This window comes from Misgurnus anguillicaudatus, chromosome 15, assembly GCF_027580225.2.
Source record: "Misgurnus anguillicaudatus chromosome 15, ASM2758022v2, whole genome shotgun sequence".
Taxonomy (NCBI): domain Eukaryota; kingdom Metazoa; phylum Chordata; class Actinopteri; order Cypriniformes; family Cobitidae; genus Misgurnus; species Misgurnus anguillicaudatus.
In genome coordinates, this window is record NC_073351.2 from 33,475,641 (window position 1) to 33,497,870 (window position 22,230).

Below are 22,230 nucleotides of genomic sequence, written 5' to 3' on the forward strand. Positions count from 1 at the left end.
ATTTTGAAATGTCTGTTTTTCCAAAACGCCAAAAAATTGACTGAATGTAATTGTGTGTGCGTTTTACTGTGTCTTTGTGTTTGTTTGTTTGTGTGTGTGTGCGCACACCTGTGTGAGCATTTTACATCTTTGTTTTGCATCTGTGGCTGTTGTTTGCCAAATTCTGTAAAAAATGCTCTCTGTGGCAGTCATACATTTGTGTGTTTGTGAGTGTCTGTTTGTGTGTGAGATTGAGCATGTCTTTTCTACGTTGCATTTTGCTCTTGTACCAGGCCTACCTTTCTATGTTAAAAATTTCAGATTTATTCTGGATGCATTGATTTTTTTTTGCAAATAAAAAGAAAAAAAAATGATTTTTTTTGCATTTTCGATTAATTTCAATTGGGGTCATTTTTACCCCAAAAGGGACTATTTAAGTAACATTTTTTTACGCATCTTTAGAACAACATCTTTAGCCTCATTTTTTATATGAATCTTGACAGATAATCTGGAAAAGTTACAAAATCTTATTCCACTGAGATGAAGGGAACCATGTTTTTAAACTAAAGAAAAGTGGCTTGGGGTAGGATTGACCCCCGGGGTCTTATTAGGGTTAAATTAATAAATCAGCCAAAAATGAAAATGCACTCATTTTTCTCATCTCATGTTCTTCTAAACCTGTACGAGTTGCGTTATTCTGCAAAAGACATTTTGATAAATGATGGTAAGCACACCGTTCACTGTTCCCATCAACTTATAGAATAAACAAACACCAGGAAAGTCAATGGGTACCATCAACCATGTGCTTACCAATTTATCAAAATATATTTTATAATGTTCAGCAGAAACTCATACAGGTTTACAAGAAAATTATGCCAGGATTTTGGGTGAACTATCCCTTTAAGGCTTAAAGTTTCTTTATGCAAAACCTGTTTACTTTCTATTGCTGTTGTGGTGAAATGTGACCTGGACACATTCCTGACCATGAGATTTACCACAGAATACTTTGATGAATTGATAAAATACTTCACATCCCGAGAGAACATACACAGGAAATGTCTCAAACATCTGATATAATTAAACTGGATTTTAGCTAAATATTCATTACAGCAACACACTAGAGAGAACATGAGAAGAAATAAGACAACAAATGTAATAGTGACTTTGTACAAAAACAGCTGTATTTATTGAAACTAACATTAAACACAAACATTAATCCTTACAGGAGAATTATTTTGGTCTTCAGGGAAAACTACTCGTACGAAGTACATTAGCGAGACATATAAGTGCCGGGGTAAATGTCAGACTGTAAAACTGCTCAGTAAATTCAGGGAAAGAGAGATTAGAAAAGAGATCGAGTGTATCAGTGAGTCAGTCAGTATCCCAGCATGCCTCAGTGAAGTGCTTTAATCAGCAGTTTACAGACACGCTCCATCTGGTAGAGAAAAAACACAAATGATGCAAAAGGATCTCTTATTAAAAATGTTAAAACATTTCTACACTGGTCATTTTTGTATTTGCCAATACTGATGTCAACCTAATATTAACTTCCCTCATATCATATTTTAATAATTTAGACTCATTGCCTGGTAAACTGTAAACACTGACTTTTTTAAAGGGATAGTTCACCTAAAATTGAAATCATTTTCTCATTCGCGTGTTGTTCTAAACCCTTTTTTCTGATAAACATATATGAATATTTTGATAAATGATTGTAACCATTGACTTTCATTGTGTTTATCAGAAAAAAAGAAACTCATACAGGTTTAGAACAACATGAGGGTGAGAAAATGATGACAGCATTTTTATTTTTGCGTGAACTATCCCTTTAAAAGAGGACATTCACAAGACTTTTTTAAGATGTAAAATAAATCGTAGATTTTCCCACAGGTCGTATGTGAAGTTTTAGCTCAAAATATCATACATCATATTTATTATAACATGTTTAAATCGCCACTTTGTAAGTGTAAGCAAAAATGCCATTTTTGGATGTGTCTTATAAAATGCAAATGAGCTGATGAAATGCAAACACTGATCGCCATAATGGTGGTTTGTTGAAATTGAAATCAATTATGTCAATTATTTTTTCTCTCTATGCACTAAATGGCAGCGCTGTGGTTGAATAGCGCAGATTAAGGGGCTGTATTATTATAATAAGATCCCCTTATGACATCACAAAGGGAATCAATTTCAATGATCTATTTTTTCACATGCTTGCAGAGAATGGTTTACCAAAACTATGTTACTGGGTTGTTCTTTTTCACATTTTCTAGGTTAATTGAAGCACTGGGGACCCAATTGTAGCACTTTAACATGGAAAAAGTGAGATTTTCATGATATGTCCCCTTTAAAACATGGCTCTGTTATTCTGAAAATAGTGCAACGTTATCTCAACCAAAGTTGTCAATTTCGGGTGAGGCCTATCTGTTTATCTGATAAGGAAGGTTTATGCGAAACCTATTTGAAGAATTAAAATGTTTTGTCCATTTAAGGCAGATTTCACTTTTATACTCCCTAAAAAGTCCAAAGAGATTTTGTAAACACATTTAATTACACATTTTTGAACAGGGTCCCATTAAAACGTGACTGGAGTTTTAATCTGATATAATTGTTATCCAGAAGTCAAAATGTTGTAGATGTATTAGTCGGAGGTGTTTATTTACCAGTGGTCCACATCAGCATCATCAAACTGTCCAGCAACTGCGTTCGAGTCGACCTCCATTCCATCTGAAAGAAAGAAACAGGTCTATTAAATGACCCCCATCCTGCCCAGCACTTCCCCTGGGGCTTTACCCATTACAGTAGTGTTCAGGAAATCCTGTTTATTTTAGAAACACACGGCCACTTATGAGCCCATGAGTGCTTTACTTTGATACATACATACATGCAATGTAACACAGATATGTTTTCATTTGAATCAATCAGTCAATGGAGCACACAGGCGTGAACACAAAGATGCTAAAAGAAACTATTGCTGCCACCTTGTGGATAGTTCTGCTTTACTATATTCCTATAGGAGAACCATGACCACGGGTCATTATATCAGGCTATATCCTACAGATATTTAGTTTAGTAAGCACAATATCATCTACAACTACAATTTCATCATTAGTGGTGTTTGGTAAGGGAATTATCACTACTATTACTACCTAATTTTCATGTAATGTAGTCATGTCAGAAAATAAACAGAGTATAAATGTATTACTGAAAGACGTTACAAATACTGTAAATTATAAATTACTGAATAGTGGAGCTACAACATGGAGTTACAAAGATTTTCCACATTTGGAAAGGGCTAAAACGGTGACTCGATGACACCATGGAGCCACCAATCATGGCCCCACCCCGACACAATCAAGAGCATCTATTCATGTTGTAGTGGTATTTGGAAGAATTAAAAAAATAAAATACCCACAATTGCGGTCTTGGCCACTCGAGAGCGCGTGCACACTACAGGAAGTAAGTGTGCAAAATTGTCCCATGTGATTAAACTAGCAAAGTGCAGTGCCCTTAAGCCCAGGATACACTGCAGGATTTTTGCATTCCTACACTGAAAAAAAATTATTCATTGAATTTAATCATTTTTTTTAAGGTAAGTGGTTGCAATCAATTTATTTAAGCTACATTTAAACAAAAGTTTTATGTTTTATTTTACATTACTTATCTTTTTTGTTTAAAAGTAGCTTAAATAAATGGATTGCAACCACTTACCTTAAAAAAATTGATTTAATTCAATGAATCATTTTTATCTTTTTTTTTCAGTGTATAAGATCATTACCTAATCACACTGTGCGACATGAATCGTTTAAACTTGGGTACGACAAGCATGTAGACTGTACGATGATGACACGGAAGCTTAGACGCTGCGTCACGCGTTAGCGCAACGTCACCAGCATGTACTAGTGGTAAACAAATACCAGCAAATACACTGTGCGTTTTTTAAAAAAGTTGCCAGCCAGCGCCAGCGTTTTCATGATTTTCACCAAAGTTTAATGCCTTCCAGAAAATTTTCTTCTTTAAATATATAAAACATACAATATACCAAATGAAAGAACAGACCCTCTGCTTTCAAACAAAAAAAAAAAACGTTTCATCCTACCTTCAGTGGTACTTTTGTAATCAGCTTTTGAATATGGGTAGGTTTCTGCAAAAACACCACATTTTGAGCAAAAAGCAGAGATAATTCCATTTTTGTGACGGACTTTTCATAGAGATCCCATTCAGAGCGATCTTTAAAACAGACACGGACATGCAGGCGCTTGCCATAGGGCAATACTTCCGGGTATAAAAAGTTGCAGACGGGCGCCACCTGGTGGATAATAGCGGTATTGCGGACAGACGTCATTGGCGGGGAAGCGTTTTTTCTTAATTGACGAGATATCTCGTCAGTGGCGGTGAAAGAGTTAAGAAGTCATTTTCATTTCAAATACTTATATAACTGACAACAGTGGTCTGGCCAGGATATTGTCATTTAGAATGTGGAGTTGCAGCCCTCAACTGATGTTTATGTTATCATGCTGTGTATTGGCCACCAGTTTTGTGATTGCGATTGGCCACAATCCTACATACTGTTCCTTTAAATTGTGCGTACAATCTGTCATTTTTACGCTCTGAAGTGTGCTTATCAGCGCCCCCTTTTCCCCCTTGATGCGATCATTGGCGAAGCCCGCACTGCACCAGCCTTCGTGCACTTTACCATCCTAGAAGTCCTTGCGAAAGAGCAATCAGACGATTCAATCAGAGAATCAAACTTCTCTTCCTATTTCCGGCGTAATACTCGAGTCTGTCCCAAAATACGACTCTGGTGCACCCTCATGGACTTTTGTCAAGGGTCCTAAGGTCTGCACTACATGATGTCATCAAAAGTGGACTCTGAGGAAGTCCACAAGTCCGGAGTGTGCCATTTGGGACAAGGCCTTCGTGTGTCCCATTGGTTGAATAATTCTACATACGCACTTTGGATCTTAACGCCTACTAGAACCCTTGGGCCAAATATGAAATACGTCATGTAAGCAGTCAAGTGCAAAGACCACAAGTGTGGGTATTTAGATGCAGCCAGAAACAGCAGCTTTCCCGTGAGGGGGTGTGGTTTCAGCGCAGACAGTGGACACGCCCCCAGCATCTTAGAGCAGAGTCCCGTTTCCTAATTTATTTATTTGCCGTTTCTTTTAATCATTCAAATTTGGCTGGGTGGTTAATATCACATTTTTCTGTTTGTAGTGTCACAAACTGAGAACACATTTAACTCTTTCCCCGCCAATGAAGTGTTATCTCGTCAATTAAGAGAAAACGCTTCCCTGCTAATGACGATGTTTTTACAACTATGCATATTTCCGCTATTATCCACTACGTGGTGCTTTTACCCAACTTATAAAACACTAAAGCATCTACAGATCCGAAAGCAGTAAATACTCTGTGTATGTTTTGATCATCGCTCTGAATCTGATCTCGAAGAAAAGTCTTTTACAAAAATGTAATTATTTAAGCTTTTTGTTCAAAATTTGGTATTTTTGCATAAAATTACCCATAATTTGAGAGGTGATAAAAAGTAGGATTTTTTTTAAAAGAGAGGGGCTGTTCTTTCATTTGATATATTGTATGTTTATATATTTAAATAAGAACATAAACTTTTGTAAAAATTAAAAAAATGCTGGGGCTGGTTTGCAACTTTTTTTTAAATGCTGCCGCGGTAAGAGTTAATATCGGACTTAGATTGAAAAACTTGAACTGTAACTCATTCAACAGATGATAAAATGATAAATATATTGGTTTCGACTTTTTTATTTGGACCGGAATGCAACCACCTAGCAATATTGATATGCTCCAGAAGATGCAAAACTCGAATAAATGATTAGATTACGAGATCTTCTCATACAATCTTTTTTACCACAGTAACAATAACTCTTATAACACCATTTTGCAAACAATGCCAACCATGGCAGAAGTAAGAATTTTCAATATTTTTTTTCAATAATCAGCTTTTTTAAACACACACAGACCTTCGAATTCAGCTGAGGCCTGGTCTGTTCTGACTCCCGCCATGTGGTACTGCTGAGCGACTGACTGGGCCAACATCCCCTCCAATCGGTCCAGTGTGGCCTGACCCTCAGATGTCAGATGAGACAGACCCTCCTCATAAGTGTAAAACGTAGGTATGTCTCCCTGACCCTGCTCTTGTTCTTAAAAAAATGAGAAAACCACTGTGAGGTGTGAGACAGAAAACTACAGTAACAATATTTAACAACAATTATAGGCTATACAGATTTACATAAACTTAAAATAGTCTGTTTAGATGGCACCATTTGTTTGTTTCACATTTTGTGGACAGCCTCAATGCATCATCATGGGTAGAGAAACACTCACCTGCCTCCTCTACATCATACTCCTCTCCTTCATAATCTTCATCATCATCCGTCTCAGCATCCTCCGGGTCAGGATGCAGCGCCTGACAGTCACACATGGCCGAGAACATGGACTCCACTGCATACAAACACATATTCACAAACGATGACGAAGAAGCACTGAATCATTCTCATGTTTTGTTTGTTTCACACTGACTCACAAGCAGCTTTATCACTGGGCACAAAGCGAATCTCAGTAATGGTTTCTGAACCCTCACTGCCACTGTCACTCTCATCTTCTCCTGCATCATCTGGAGCTTTATCCTCCATCTCCTGTTCACCTTCATCTGATGACACAATAAATATTGTTCATGCCAAACACACAATACAAATTGAGAATGATTTTAAAGTGTTTGGCTATTATTATGGGTGGTTATTAGTAAATCTATTCTGATTCTAAAGTTTGGTAGATGATGCCTTACCATCCAGTTTTGCATTGACCATCACATACAGATGTTCCTCTGGGAATGCTCCAGGATCTCGCGAGATTGCGTGTAGACTGATGGAGGGATACTCGAGAGAGAAACCCATACCTGACCCATCAAACCATGACAAATGCCTGAAAGGACACAGCAGGTCAGAAATGATGCAAACATGCCAACTTTAAGGCTAATGGTGGTACTGCATTGTCTATACATTGTGGCAGCTCCATGGCACAAATATGGGTTTAGGGCATAATATTATTAAAATTGTGATTTTTGTTTAAATAAATATTTTATCCCTGTAAGTACCATGGTTGATAAGGTAAAAACACACAGTCAAGGTAAATCTCACACTGTTATACCAACTCCCATCACTGTGCCATGTTGTTGTCATAAGTACTTTAATAAGATGTTAATACAAATAAATAAACTATTAAACATGTCCACATGTAGCAAACAAGTGTAATATAAACACAAATCGTATTTAACAGTTTATGAAAAGTTAAAACAAGCAACAATACTGAAAGAAACTCACGCCTCAGCCACAAACAGGGTCCCTGACCCCAGTCTCTTCCCGTCCAGAACCGCTGTAGTATCGGCCTGCTGAAGTTTGATGCCCTCGCTGGGTGGAGGTAAACTCTTCAATACAACCATCACGATAAATATTAATATTATTATATGAAATGTCTGTGGAGCTGCTGAATGCACGAACACTGGCGCTGTAACGTTACTGACACGCGGCACTTCTCAGCTCTTCTTTACTCACACCCAAATGTTTACGCTTTCTTGTGCTGCATTTACACGCGCGTAAAACGCGAACGGTTTGCGTGGCGAGGAACTTTGAATGTTTTAATAACTCGGAAAACCGCGGTCATGCGTCACTTCTTTGGGTCTCATTCATTTCTAACGGACGTTCCTGTGAAACGCACGTGGATCTTCCACCAGAGGGCGCGTCACGGACCAAACAACCGAACTCTGCGTTGAAGCTCATTCACTTTTGAAGATTTTTTTTATCGTCATAAAAATATGTGTTTACAAAAATATATATTTTTTTAATTTATTAGATACACAAATGAATAACAACGAATAGAAAATGTGCGTCAGTAATATTAAATAAATAATTAACCTAGTAATCGCAAACGATTCTGATTGGTCCAGCGCTGAGGAGAGTAACAGTTACCACGTGACAAAGCCGTCGCTGCTTTATTTCATTGGTTGTATGAGCAAGTAATTTCATCGGTCGAAATGTTGATATTAATCTAAAAAATACAGCAAAGAGCTAAATAGAATAAATTACTATTTACACGAAATATTTTACATAAAATAGCACACGTTATTTGTAAGTATTTAACCATTTGTACTTGGGACACTCAATAAATAAATGATTAATAGTTTCAGGGGTATTTTTTTAAGAAAACACAGATATCTTGCACATGTTGTACGACAAGAGATTTTAACCAGGTAAACACGATGGATTAAAAAAAAAATTGATCGCACGATGAGATACAAAGCGGTCGGGCTCCGCCTCTTGTGGCACTACCGAAAATCCAATCTCTGCTTTTCTACCTATTTATTTATGCATTAGCACCATGTGCCCCGCGATATGGCACAAGAGAAAAGCGTTTTAATGCCACGATTTAAACTGTAGCGCCCCCTCAGGCCTGGAGAAATTGTTAATTATGCTCAGTACAGTAAAATATGTGTTTTATAAAAAAAGTAAATCACAAAAATGACTCTTGCTGTGTTTTCAAAGACAAGGTCGCATATAATTTGTAATATATATTAAATATATATTTAATAATAAAAAAAAACATTTATCCTGGATGTTTTTTTTTTATTTGTATAGAATTTTACTTGGATTTATAAAATATTTTATATTTATTCATATTTAATTATATATGCTACCATCATGGATTTAATTAGTTTAAAAATGTTTTCAACATTGTTTATATATCTGGCCAATACACACTGTAAAAAATGCAGCATTTTTGTCAAATCAACATAATTTGTTAACTTAAAGTTACCATTTTAACTTGTTTTTATAACTTATGTCAACTTATCACAGGTCAATATTTTAAATTGTAGGTTGAATTGATTTGCAAAACCAACTTGTTTTAACTTCATGCTGCATTTTTTACAGTTAATGTATTTTATAAAAAGACATATTAGGGAAAAAACAGCAACAGGAACATTAAATTTATTTTTGTGGATAGTTTTCTTAAAATATGAAGACTTACATCTGGATAATAAAAGATAAAACATAAAATAATAAAAAGAACATAAATTCCAGTAGTATACAGCCGAAAACACATTCTTTAACTAAAAGCCGAGGCCAGCATAAATCTAGTGCTTATGGGGTTGTTGAATATTGAAATAGTTTTATAAGGCAAACATTTCTGGAATGCGTTCGTAGTGTTCTTATTCAGTCAGTCTACAGGATGAAGAACACCAGCTTGAAATTAAATACCGAAACTCCTTTAGGAGATCATCTTTTAGATCCAGTCTGCCATGTTGAATTGAGCCGACGACACAATCAAAGGTGCTTCAACAACAAGTGCATACAGAACAACAGAGGCACATCAACCTCAGATAGGTTCAACCTTCATAACAAATGATTTTAAAGGGATATCAAATGACTCGATGCTGAGGTTTAACTAACTTCAAGTACAGAAATGTCCTAATTTAAAAAAAGTTAATATTTTTTAATACAACATACTGTAATTTTAGTAGTCTCTCAGTTAAGCTGCAAACTTTTAATATTATGATCATTTCCAGTTTGCCTGTAAAGTTGGCTCCTGTGTTTGTTTATAAAATGGTCCTACTAAATAGTTAAAAATAATAATTCCCTCAAAAATGGAGACAATGTCATCTTTTACTTACCTTAATATCAGTCCTGTATGATTTTTTTTCTTCTATAGAACACAATAAGACAACTCCTCTTTTTCATACAATGAAATAACCAGGCGTAAAATGTTGTATAGAGACTCATTTATGGTACTTTATTGTAAGTCCTGGTCATCATTTACTTTCACTGTATAGAAAGAGAGCAGAAAAGACCATCTGCTGTGATCTACAGAAGAATGAAAGTCATACGAGGACATTTTCATTTTTGTGACAGCTATCCCTTTAAGATTTCTACTGAATTATTATTGTACTGCTAAAAGGCAAAGATTTAGCATCCTGGATTAACATCTATTAATACCCCTTTCCCAACTTCAACAAATGTATAACAAACAGGAAAACATATGTACAGGAAACTCTTAAAACACTAGTTTGAAATGCACGTAACATTTAAAGCGTCAGATGCGATTCGGCCAGTGTATCTACAGGAGGACATCGGCCTCTTTATACAAATGAAATCTTACTGGCCAAAATGACAAAGTGCTTTACTCTGAGGATCTGTTAGCGTAGTATTAAGGAGACCCTGTTCTACACCCGGGGATGCATGCGGATGACGTGAAGAAACACAGTGCATTCAAACATCTCTGAATGCTTTGGTCCACTACACCAGAAAAAACTGAAGACTACGGCGGCCGATGAGGAACATTCTAGCGATGAGAAAAGAAATGTATCAGGACAATTGTTCACTGTCAAAAACAAAGTTAACAAGGTCCGTGACTCCAGTAAACTCTTCCTCATCTTCATCCTCATCCTCATCATCCTGAGCTGTGGCCCTCAGAGGGACCAGGCCATTGTGCCTGGAGGGACCCCGGGGCCCTGCGCTGTTTCTGGCTGTGTGCTTCAACCTGGAGTCCTCAATGATCTTTCCTCGTGTATTATGCTTTCTGTGCCCCAAGCCTTCTTCCTCTTCTTCGTCTGTTTCTATGCGGTTTGATCTCTTGCGTAGAGGTCGCTGGTCTTCATCAGACCCCTCTGTTTCTCCTTCTTCCTCTTCCTCACTTGAGCTTCTCTGCTGTCTCTGTTTAAGCTGTTTGTGTCTCTGTTTGGAGTCGTTCCTCTTAGACGCGCTCCTCTGTCCTCTGTCTCTCCTCTGCAGGGGCTTTGGCTCCGAGTCTTTAGAAAGTATGGACTCTACAAATGGAGGATAAAACAAAATGGGTTTGTGTTTACATTTTTGCTGATTGAGGGTAAAAATAGTCGGTACTGACCTTCACTGTTGGAGCTGGATAATCGGCGACGGTGAAGAAGAGATGGGTTCTTCTGATTGGACGCTTTTTGTGATCCCTCCGATTCTGAAGTTTCATAGTAGTTGACAAAAGAGTTCTGACGGCGCCGAGGACGTCTTTTGCTCGTGTCCACGTCACTCTCGCTGAACTCATTCGATCCTTCTGTTTCTGACAGATGAAAGGATTTGAGGTCACATATGAGCAGCCATTTAAACAAATTGTATATGAATTTGAAAAAACTAACCCATTTCCTCTTCCTCCTCCTCTTCCTCATCTGTGTCCAACACTTCCTCCTCTGAAGAGCCTCTCCGTCTGTTGTAAAGTCTGCGTCTGCTCCTCATGGCTCTTTGCGTGTGTGTGGTTCTGCTGGTTCTTCTGGATCTCGGTTGATTACCAGTGTCACTCTCAGCGCTGCCCCATTCACTGCCCTCACGAGAGCCCACGTCAGCATCATCCTCTTCTCCGGAAACCACAAACTCCTCCTCCTCCATACTAGCATTTAAATAATATACATTAATGCAGATATTGACACGTCAGAGCTTGAGGAACTGATGTAGGACTTTGAACCTATAATATTATATACTAGTATACTAATATATGGGTTTATGTATCTCTACCACACACCTGTCACTGAGCTGAAACTCGTCCTCACTCTCCTCCTCATCCACCGTACTGTCGCTATCCAAATCGTTAAGTCGCCGGCGTTTCCTCTTGCGTGGTGCGAGGGGCTTCACAGAACGGCGACTTTCACGGCTGACCACGTTCTGCTGTTGAGCCGTGACGGTCGACGCATGTGTATCACGTACAGCACCTACAGGAGACGTGGTAAAATATCAACTCAAACCAAAATGCAATGAAAGACCCACAAGCCTCATGAGACTAACCTGCTTCATCTTGAAGATCTTCCTCTATCGCTTCATCGATGGCTTCATCAAAGTCATCAAACCTGATCAGAAGTGATGAGAAGATGAGGTTCAAAGAGTCAAACTCTTCATTATTACTTCTATGAGAGTCTGTGAAAAACACTGATCACCTGTAACTGATAGATTTCCTCGTCCTGGTCGATCGGCGTCCCAGATTCTTAATCTTCTTGGCATCTTTTTTCTTCTCTGTCAAACTGTCTTCTGCATCACCATCCTGCCATGAAGGAGTGCCACAACATTCCAAATTAATAATCCAACTACAGCTGTCCACAAAGCATTTTGTTTGTAAAAAGCATTTAATTTTGATCATGGCATACATTTATATTTATTCATTTAGTACAGTGGCAAGACATGAAACAATCATAAACTTAAAAAAGTTTAGTATAGTCTATAGAATAATCTAGTGTCAATAGTATGGTATAGTATAGTAAAGTATATCGTATAATCTAGGCTGCGTCCGAAAACTCTAAATTGCTGCCTTCTGAGGCAGCTTTCCAAGGCAGGAAGGCAGGAAGGCATGAAGGCATGTCCGAATTCAATGTTTGGTTTACTTCCTGTCTCCTGAGATACTTATGCGTGGGCGTACATTAAGAACTTGATTGGTCAAGCCCGGTCGAGTTCGAAAAAATAAAATGGCGGCCAAGGACGCGACTGGACCACCAATTTAGTGTAAATAAAGGTAGATTTTCACTTTTTACACCTTTTAATCAAATCAAATCAAATCACTTTATTGTCACTTTATTTATATTTTAATTGCATTTCTAGCGAGAAATTACTATTGTAGTTTTCAAATATGTGATTAGTTATCACAAAGGCGCTCTCTGTTTATATTTCAAACACGCTGCCTTTGAAGTGTGTCTGAAAGTCTTTTCTGAGCTGCCTTCATACCTCCGAAGTCATTTCCTCATGAGGCAGCGAGGCAACGAGTCACTGCCTTCCTTGAGTTTTCGGACGCAGCGCTAGTGTTTACAGTATAGTATAGTCTATGGTAAAATCTAGATCTAGATTAATCCAGGTGTGTCTGATTATTGTTGTTGTGACTACTGAGGTCAGGCACACCTGGATTAATCAGTTTGTTTGTGACTACTGAGGTCAGGCACACCTGGATTAATCAGTTTGTCCAATAATGGCAGACAGGAAACAAGGAGCTGGCTGAAGTTTAGGAAGTAGTGCAGCTGGGGATAAAGCCTATTTCTGCCCAATTAAATGTACTAGAGCTTGGCATGACTATACTATGTAGATTTGTTACAAAAATAACCAAACAATAAGAAATATCTAGATTTTTGGTTGTTTTAGCTTTTTATAACCTATTATTTGTCCTAATTTGAATCGTCTTGAGGCCCCCGGTGGGCCAAGGCCCCCTGGTTGAGATACACTGGTTTACAGTATAGCACAGTACAGCACGGTACAAAACAGTACAGTACAGTCTATAGTATAATCTAGTCTACAGTATAGTACAGTACAGCACAGTATAGTATGGTATATTCTAGTATAGTAAAGTATGGTACAGTATAGTTGCAGCTGCAGACTTACTGGATTTGGTATAATGTTCTCCACGCTGATGCCCACATAAACTAAGCGTTCACGCCTGAGAGAAATAAAGAGACAAATCCAAGACATCACATCACTGTATTTATATGATCTAACTGATAGCCATGAAGGTGAGATGTTGTGTGTGTATACCTGCGTTCAGCTCTCTCTTTCTTCTTCAGAGCAGTGTCCAGATTCTGAAGCTGTTCCTCTAACCTCTCACAGAGAAGCTTCTGTGAATGACAAGAACATAAGTTCATGTGCAGAGTCTACATACACAGTGTTTTATTTACAGTCGAACAGTAATAGATGAACTCTTTACATGCTGGCAGGGAGGACAGAACCATTCTCCATCAGGAATGATCATAAGAAGAGGTCTCAGACAGGCTGTGTGATAACCACTGTCACACATGTCACACAGAAGAATCTGCCACACAAACACACAGATGAGAAGATATCAGAAAACACAAAGAACTGTGCTTAACCTTTGGGATATATGTGTATTCATTATTTTTAATCAGATATATTGTCTCCTCAAACTCACCAGTTCCGGGTGGTTGGCAAGACCACAATGTTTACAAGCATCTTCAGGCGGAAGCTCATTCGATCCATCCGAATCTGTCTCGGTCTTATCGTCTCCTCTCTCCGATTTGTTGTCCTCGTCATTCGTAGCTTTGTCATCACCCGCATCCTCGTCCTCCGGCAGAGCTTCTTTGGATTTGCAGTTTTTAGAACGAATTTTAGACCAACGGGTCCGCCTGTGTCGCCGCTTGGCCTGAAGAAGTCAAACATCTATGTGAATAAAAACGTTCACATTTTGTGTTTAGATAAAAAATCGTATAAATTACCTTCAGTGACTTGGTCTGTCCTTCCAAGTCCACTTTTTTGGGCTGTACTTTGGCCTCTTCATCTTTCATATGTTCGTCTTCATCTTGAGCCGTAGAGGAGGCTGTAAGTTTCCTGTCTTGTTTCCGGATATCTGCCGCCTTGGGGCTGGGCTTGCAGATTCTTGGAGATCTTCGTAGGGACCGTCGATTGCCGGTTTCTGACTCAACGTCCTTGTGCTGGAGTTCAGGAGTACGTCTGTGAAGCGGGATCTTAATCTTCAGACGAATCCCTTCCTTCTGAAGTTCTGAAGATACCTCTTCGTCATCATAGTGTCCATGCGTTTCACCTTTCACCTTTTTGGAAGAGGACTCTTCTCCCTCTTCTCCTCTGTGTAGCTTGGATTTGCTCTTTTCTAAGCTCCTCTTTCTTGGGCTTTTCAGAGCCTTATCTTTACTTTCTTTCTCTGTTGTTTTATCAGTTTTTCTTCTGTCTGAGTTGCTGTTCTTTATTTTGATAGATTTCTCATTTTTGTTTTCCTCCACATCTTCAATCTTGGGAGATTCATGCTCAACAAGGTCTGATGCTTTACCAGACGTCTTGCTAACATCTTCGGAAGGTAATTCATCTGGGACACTACAAGTAACTGCACCGTTGTCTGTTTTAATCACAGATTTCCCGACAAGGACAGACTGTCTGACACCATCGGCATCTCCAGCCCCAGGCTTCAAGATCACTCCATTTCCATGAAGACCATTTCTGTCCGCTGCTTTATCGTTTTCAGTCAATGACCTCTTTAGCTCAAGAGGACCCTTGATTACTCCAACACCGACGTATTGTTCTCGTATTGTCTTTTGGAACGTCACGCTTGATGTCTCATTCCCACAGGATGATGTAATGTTGAGGTCTTGGTGGACACCGGTAGTGGAAACCTTCTCAGTGGGGTTTTCACTCCTGATGTTCTCCTTCACCGGTAATACGGCAGGGTTGCGAACGATTATACCTCCGGTACTGATGCTACCATTGGTGTTAAGGTTATTGTTGTTATGATTAACATTGCTGTAGTGATTGCTGATGTCATAACCTTCACTTCTTTTCAACTCTCTTTTCTTCAGGGGGATTTTAGCTTGTTGATCGCTCTTTATAGCTCTGGTCACATTTTCAAACTTCATCTCTTTACTGTTGTCCTGCGTTGGCTTTTCCTGTGCGATGGAAGATGGAGGCATGACAACGGATATGGCATTCCAAGCTCTGGGAGAATCTTTCACCTCTTCTTTGACAAGGACTTTTATTGTGCTGACTCTGTTGTCTATAACTGGGATTGGCTCTGATTTGGGCTTGGATATTACAGTTTCTTTTAATTCAACTTCATCTTTGACCTCTCGGTCTGGTTTAACAGCATCGGGTGATGTTTCTCGTTTAACGCTTTCCGGTTTTAACCCAATATCTCTAGAATGGTTGATGCTGTTAGTTAAGTCCATTTGTCCTGATGCACAGATTTTCAGGTCTTCAGCTTCACCTTAAAATATATAATCACATGATTAATACTCATTTCTGATGACACCAAAACTATTTGTGACCTGCCAGCTTAAGTAATTTTTGATTCTACATAAAATCATCCTACATAACGTAAAAACATTCTTTGAAAATGTAAAACAGTTTAGCTCCTAGTTTATAAGTGACATAAGCACATATGTGGAAAGACTAATTAAGGGCAGGGCTAGTCAACTGACGGCCCGCGGGCCAAATGCGGCCCTCCAATCATCTTTATCCGGTCCGCCGGTCATCTTTGTCTGACTTAAAATCAGCAGTCTTTCCACTGTACATGGCAAATGAAAGCCGACATACCGGAAGGAGAGTTGGAAAGGGGCTTCGTGGGACGAGGCCAACCAAAAAATAAACGTATGCAACTACACCGCATGTGACACTCTGGCGTAATTACGTAAGTAATGTATTTCAGTGTGTTCCAATGAAAACACTGTGTGCAAGGTGAAAATTATTAATCCTGTATAACACCTGAGTCCTTAAAAAATTATTGATTACAAATAAGTAAATTATTAAGTGTAAATATATATTCACTGCCACTAGGGGGCGAACTCCGACGGTCGTGTCCAAATGCAGTATACAATTGAAAGGCGGTTTAGCCAATATTAATATTTCTTAAAATATTAAAAAAAGAAAACATGAAGTGCAATTTAGGTTATTAGGAGAAGACTGGCTATATGTTGTGAATGCTTAAAATGTAACAATTTTTAACAAAGTTAAAAAGTTATAAACAAAAGAAGTTTAAGAGCTCTGCATCACAGTTAGTGCTATACAAAAATACACGTGTTGATTATTTACACTCATTGTTGAACTATTAACATTTGGCACTTGCAATGTTAAACTGCAATTGTTTTTAAAATATTAAAAAAGTACTGGATTTAAGGAGTGAAAGTAAAAGAAAATATAAAAGGTGAAAATTGAGGTAAAAGTTTGGCCCGTGTCATATTTACAATTTTAAAATCTGGCCCTCGAAGATGAGTAGTTGTGGACCCCTGATGTAGGGCATTACTGGTTGAGTACAAGTCTAAATATCATGCATCTTATACTGTATAGTGACTTTTGAGTTTTACCTTTAAAATCATCTCTCTCTGTTTTTGGGCTGGTTTGACCATCTAGCCCCTCTTGTTTGACAGATGAATCAATCTTGGCTTTCAGCTGTTCAAGTGTGTCTGCAAGATCATTTCTTGTCCTGTTTAAACAAAACAAATTATTCAAAATGACATTAATTAATAATAAGCCTTAGCAAGTGAGCTATAACTGTTACACTATGAGTAAACAAACTGTTCCTGTAGCTGTTGTGATACAGCAGTGGTGTTCTGGTATAATTCCAACAGAATTTACATAATAATAAACATATGGCTTAAAAGCACTTCCATTTGATTTAGATTAAAGCATCTGCCAAATGAATAAAATGTTTTATGATTTTAAACGCATGTTAATGAGTGTGTCAAATATACTTAACCGTAAATCATCTCTATGTTTTATACTACAGTCTGATCTTTCCTCACCTTGCAATGCATCTCCAGGAGGACCCATCCGTGTCATCTTGTTCTTCAGCGTAAACACGCACGTTCTGATCTTGATCTAACTGAAACCAGTATAAAAGGCCTTCCTTGTCTCTACCAATGGGCTGCAGACGCATCTTGTCTGGGTCTTCCTCATTAACTAATGTCTTAAACTTGAGATTGTCATCAAACTGGCATTCACACAAGTACTTTAATGAAATGAAACATAAAGTAGGGTTGAAATTGAATTTAGGTCATTACTGTGTACAAGCACCATATCTCATCCATTCAATAGTTTGTACAACTACAATTATATGTTATTAGCATGTATAATCAGAGTGTTTATGTACATCAAATTATTTAGTTAAGTTAGGGAAATACTGACCTTTAAAATCTCAGTCTTAGACTCAACGGTCATTTCAGCATAGCTTTTTCTCTCCAGCTCCCAAGCCCAGGTACTGTTAAATTCCTGGCACACCTGCACCAACACGATTTCATCAAACTGATGCACTTGCATGTACTTTTGCAATCATGCGATTTAGAAATAAAACGCTCACCTTCATAAGATACTTCTCCCATTTGTCCGGTGTGACACTCTTGCCAATTTTACGCAGTAGTTTGACATGAAGCTCAATCAAAGGTGGAGGAACTAAAAAAAAAAAAAAACATTATTATCATATTTAAAAGACAAACTGTTTTACTTTTTCCTCTTTACTAACATACTAAAGTTTACAAACAGCCAAAACTGGGACCTATCACAAAACTGGGAACCTGTGATGATGGAGAGCTTAGCACAACCAAACATAAATAAGAGTAACAACATATGGGGAATGTTTAAAACTTATATGTAAAACAATTATATGTTATGGACTGCCAGCTACGTCATACCACGTAAACCAATTGCAATCATTCGTCAATGACGTTTTCCTATGCTCCAAAACAACAACATTAATCTAGACACGAGAGACAACGGTCCACTTTCATACAGCTTTATAATGCTTTTATATTATTTGTACGATATTAAACATTACCGAGTCGTTTTAAAGGGAGCAGTGCGTAAACAACAGAGCGTAAATAAATCTCTGTAGCTGACTGTTTATATTACTACGTCGTTACAATGTAGCATCAGAAGTTTGACAGCGGCCTGCGCACGCGCAGTGCGCGGCTACAGCCTCGTCCGCGTTAATAATAACGTGAATGTAAATTTCTCATGCAATAACGAACCGTCTCATCGTGTAATTGTGTTTAGTGCTACGACAACAGCATTAGCATCATGTATGTTGTATACAGAGATTTATCGTTCAATGTTTCACGCGCAGGACAGAAACAACACCTGACTGTTTAAACTCATTGCTGAAAAAATACCCACACTAGAAAGCCCGAGGGAAATGATTAAATCCTACTAAATCACCATTATACAAGCTGTTTATCTACACACAGACAACATGGATCCGAAACTGAAACAAACTTTAACTGGTCATATCTATGATGAGCTGATGGGGAGCCTGTCTCAATAAAAACAAACCCCTGGTCTTCCTATGATGTCTCACCCACTGATGTGTCCTGTAAGTACCGCTCCAGTTGAGGGAACGTCAGCTCGGGCAGATCCAGAACAGACCCGTAGCGCTCCAGGAAAGAGCAAAGCACCGCAAAACCAGGACCGGGAGCTGCTGGGAGACCCGCTGTAGTGCTCGAAGCAGCCATCTTTCCTGGGGATGACGAACTGTGCTCCGCTTAGACCAAAAACTGCCCACAATACACCGCGACAACCCACCCAGAGCATCATCTAGGGGGCATGTGATGTGCGTGGAGCAGCACAATACCACCCACCACGCTTTACTTCTTCTTCATCATCATCTTCATCATTATATCACGTTTGTTATTTGTTATATTTTTTATTAATAATTACTGATGCTTCACAAGCAGAAGCTCGTGACATAAGACAAAAAAAATCTGTTTGTAATAGGGAACAAATACATAAATAATACATGAATAAATAAATAACGAATGCATATATAAACACAAAAAATGGATTTGAAAATAAAACTACACACTAAAATATAAATTTCAGCCTGCGTATACCTATATTGACCGCATTGCAAATTTATGCTGTGAGATGGGGACCATCTGACTGACTCCAGCTGTGATGACGTCACGGACCGGCGGCCTATCAGAGCGGCTTACGCTGGAGCGCACGCTGATTGGACCCCTGCCAGTGACGTTGGTGGTGGGTGTGTCGCGGTGTCACCTGCTGCCATATTTGTTGACACTAAAGTGGAACGCAAGCAAGATAAATTTGCAGGCAAGAATATTATAAAATATATGAATATGTAGTGCACGGGTTTACTGTATTTACAGCTACTTTTACAATACAAAGTATTTGTTGCATGAACTACACGCACGTGCAAAAGTTATTTTAAATATAAATGGGTTTATTCAGGAGATCGTAATATGAGTGGTTCTGTTACTAAATGGTTACCATATTCATGAATCATGGTATTTACATTTTACCCTGGGGGTATTTCAAACACAAAATTAATATGTTCAATATGTTTTTATTTTAAGTCAGGAGGAATAGCCATTACTAAAATGTACCTAATGCATGTAAAACTTTTCCTTATGTAAACCTCTTTAACAGGACAGCTGGTCATCATGTCATCTCCAGAAATCGCTTCCTTATCCTGGGGCCACATGAAGATCAAAGGTTGTTCCACTTCCTATAAAGACTGTAAAGTTTGGCCCGGTGGCAGTCGAGCTTGGGACTGGCGTGAAACTGGCACTAATGTAAGATGACCGCCAGTTTAAAGTTCATGACTTTAAAATGATCTGCATGTCATCTTCACTGAAATGTCTTGGTGATGAAATGTGATAATTGTGATGTGATCTCTTAGCATGCAACTTTTTTGGTTTGGTCAGAACCTAAACATAATTTGTCTGGATGATCTTGGCACCTACACCCAGATAGGGTTGCAAAATTCCAGATATTTTCAAGGCTGGAAACTTTCAATGGAAATATATGGGAATTAACAGGAATATATGAAAATTAATGGGACTAAACTGGGACTAAAATAAAAAAAATTGCAGAGTTGCCCTATAGATATAGTTCACTTAAAGGTGCAGTGTGTAAATTTTAGCGGCATCTAGTGGTGAGGATGCGAATTGCAACCAACAGCATAGTCCAAGGCTCACTCCTTGCTTTTGAAACACAAAGAGAAGCTACGGAAGCTGTCACCGGACAAACATGTCATCGTCGGAGACAACTTAGTAAAAAAAATTGTCCGTTAAGGGCTTTTGTAGAAAAATGGCGGCACAAAATGGCGACTTCCATGTAAGGGGACCCTCTTTGTATGTAGATAAAAACGTCTCGTTCTAATGTAATAAACACACAACGGATCATTATGAAAGGTCTTTATACTCCCCTGATAATATAGTTTTGTATATTATTTTGCATTTCTGTCAAGAGATCCTTCTAAAAATTACACACTGCATCTTTAAAAAGGAAAGTTCTGTCATAATTTATTCATCCTCATGTTCGTCTAAACCTGTGTGAATTTCTTTTGTCTGGTGGGGCAACAGAACACATATTTTAAGAATTGATGGTAAACACACAGCAGATGGTGACCATTGACGTCCATAGTAGGAAAAAAAATGTTTTGGAAGTATTGTGATAAATGATGGTAAGCACACAGTTGACAATACCCATTAAATTCCATCATATTTTTTTATTCCTACTATGGAGGACAATGGTCACTATCTGCTGTCAATTCTTAAAGTATCTTCTTTTGTGTTCGTCGGAAAAAAGAAATTCATAGAATGAGGATGAGTAAATGATGACAGAATTTTCATTTTAACGTGAACTATCCCTTTAAATGTAGTTAAAAGATCTTGCACACTGCTTACTAAAGGGCCACACAAGCATGATTTACAGAACACTTTCAAGCATTTAAGCATAAACCTTCTTATCAAAAGATCTTTAAGGTCAGGAGAAACATAAATTCAGTCATGTCTGCCCAAACTGGTTGTATTTTAGTTTCAATAAACATGATTTGAGGTCTGTCTAAAGCCCAGTTGCGCTCTTCTCAGCATCATCCTGGTGTCCAGCCAGCTGATCTGGATGAGGTTCTTAGAAAAGGTGTACAGACGCTGGTTATAGGCAGAGGAATGAGTGAAGCTTTACAGGTACATGCATTTTTCTGTACAGATCTTTACTTCACTGCTTCATGTCCAAACAAACGTAAGTGAATGTCCTATGTGTTTGTGTCGCAGGTGCCTCCTTCCACCCTTGAATATGTGAAGAAACAGGGTGTGGACGTCCGGGTGTTCCAGACTGAGCAGGCTGTTAAAGAATATAATGCTTTGGTGGGACAGGGGGCTAAAGTTGGTGGGGTTTTCCACTCCACCTGCTGATGATGTCACTAACACAAACATCTCATTCATTTCAGTGCCTTAACAATTTAGATGATCTGCGTTTACATATTAAAAAGAGCATAGATGCAATTTAAAGTACATCATTTTGTTTGATGGAAAATATATTTTTTGCTTTATAATCATTAAAGCTGATGTAATTTGTTATATACTCTCTCCAGTCTCAGTTTTTAGTATGCAGATACGGCTCTTAAAGGAACAGTACGTAAGAAATTTATATCAATTAATCATAAAATGGCCCTGATATGTCAATAGACATTAAGAAATCATTTTCATTTCAAATACTTATAACACTTACAACAGTGGTATGGTCAGGATAATGTCATTTAAAAAGTGGAGTTGCAGCCCTCAACTGATGTTTATGTTGTCGTTTGGTATATTGGCCACCAGGTGTGTGATTGCAGTACCAGTTTTAGCCACAATCCTACATAGTGTTCCTTTAAGTAAAACACTGCAAGCTTGTCTACCTGAAGAGCGTCAACACTGTGGCTTTAAAAACATTGCTTGTCTGACCAATGGCATAAAGAGGGCGGGTGGACGGAGGGTTT

General features: G+C 38.3%; 3 protein-coding genes across 5 annotated transcripts; 1 reads left to right on the forward strand and 2 right to left on the reverse strand.

Moving 5' to 3' along the window:
- Window positions 1-1,132: 1,132 nt before the first annotated feature.
- clns1a (chloride channel, nucleotide-sensitive, 1A) lies at window positions 1,133-7,764 on the reverse strand. Of its 2 annotated transcripts, XM_055174814.2 has the most exons (7): window positions 7,338-7,760; window positions 6,803-6,939; window positions 6,542-6,667; window positions 6,343-6,459; window positions 5,979-6,158; window positions 2,643-2,706; window positions 1,133-1,414 (listed from the first exon to the last, which is right to left on the reverse strand). In XM_055174814.2, coding segments are annotated over exons 1-7 (744 nt in total). In that variant the 5' UTR covers window positions 7,457-7,760; the 3' UTR covers window positions 1,133-1,413. The 2 variants fall into 2 exon arrangements, with proteins under 2 accessions (XP_055030789.1, XP_055030788.1); XM_055174813.2 differs by lacking the exon at window positions 1,133-1,414 and having other exon boundaries at window positions 2,639-2,706; window positions 7,338-7,764.
- Window positions 7,765-8,983: 1,219 nt separating this feature from the next.
- rsf1a (remodeling and spacing factor 1a) lies at window positions 8,984-19,177 on the reverse strand. Of its 2 annotated transcripts, none has more exons than XM_055174810.2 (16): window positions 18,808-19,177; window positions 17,815-17,906; window positions 17,643-17,735; window positions 17,261-17,466; window positions 16,823-16,941; window positions 14,231-15,726; window positions 13,927-14,157; window positions 13,705-13,809; window positions 13,536-13,615; window positions 13,386-13,440; window positions 11,963-12,066; window positions 11,814-11,875; window positions 11,554-11,740; window positions 11,174-11,421; window positions 10,912-11,091; window positions 8,984-10,834 (listed from the first exon to the last, which is right to left on the reverse strand). In XM_055174810.2, exons 1-16 carry the CDS (start codon window positions 18,959-18,961, stop codon window positions 10,374-10,376), a joined length of 3,873 nt encoding a protein of 1,290 aa, XP_055030785.2. In that variant the 5' UTR covers window positions 18,962-19,177; the 3' UTR covers window positions 8,984-10,373. The 2 variants fall into 2 exon arrangements, with proteins under 2 accessions (XP_055030785.2, XP_055030784.2); XM_055174809.2 differs by having other exon boundaries at window positions 10,912-11,097; window positions 18,808-19,175.
- A 226-nt stretch (window positions 19,178-19,403) lies between these two features.
- Window positions 19,404-21,829, forward strand: aamdc (adipogenesis associated, Mth938 domain containing). The gene is made up of 4 exons (XM_055174815.2): window positions 19,404-19,559; window positions 19,896-20,041; window positions 21,341-21,436; window positions 21,524-21,829. Exons 2-4 carry the CDS (start codon window positions 19,910-19,912, stop codon window positions 21,662-21,664), a joined length of 369 nt encoding a protein of 122 aa, XP_055030790.1. The 5' UTR covers window positions 19,404-19,559; window positions 19,896-19,909; the 3' UTR covers window positions 21,665-21,829.
- Window positions 21,830-22,230: the final 401 nt, after the last annotated feature.

Bases quoted from the DNA above. Each gene is read 5' to 3' on its own strand.
- clns1a (XM_055174813.2), bottom strand. From the start codon at position 7,456: ATGGTTGTATTGAAGAGTTTACCTCCACCCAGCGAGGGCATCAAACTT. The intron at 6,940-7,337 runs GTGAGTTTCTTT...GTGTCCTTTCAG, and splicing joins ACCCTGTTTGTGGCTGAGGC to GCATTTGTCATGGTTTGATG. The intron at 2,707-5,978 runs GTCTGTGTGTGT...TCTTTCTTTCAG, and splicing joins GGCCTCAGCTGAATTCGAAG to ATGGAATGGAGGTCGACTCG.
- aamdc (XM_055174815.2), top strand. From the start codon at position 19,910: ATGTCATCTCCAGAAATCGCTTCCTTATCCTGGGGCCACATGAAGATC. The intron at 20,042-21,340 runs GTAAGATGACCG...CGCTCTTCTCAG, and splicing joins GGCGTGAAACTGGCACTAAT to CATCATCCTGGTGTCCAGCC. The intron at 21,437-21,523 runs GTACATGCATTT...TTTGTGTCGCAG, and splicing joins GAATGAGTGAAGCTTTACAG to GTGCCTCCTTCCACCCTTGA.
- rsf1a (XM_055174809.2), bottom strand. From the start codon at position 18,961: ATGGCTGCTTCGAGCACTACAGCGGGTCTCCCAGCAGCTCCCGGTCCT. The intron at 17,907-18,807 runs GTGAGACATCAT...TTTTTTTTTTAG, and splicing joins CTTACAGGACACATCAGTGG to TTCCTCCACCTTTGATTGAG. The intron at 14,158-14,230 runs GTAATTTATACG...TGACTTCTTCAG, and splicing joins GACAGACCAAGTCACTGAAG to GCCAAGCGGCGACACAGGCG.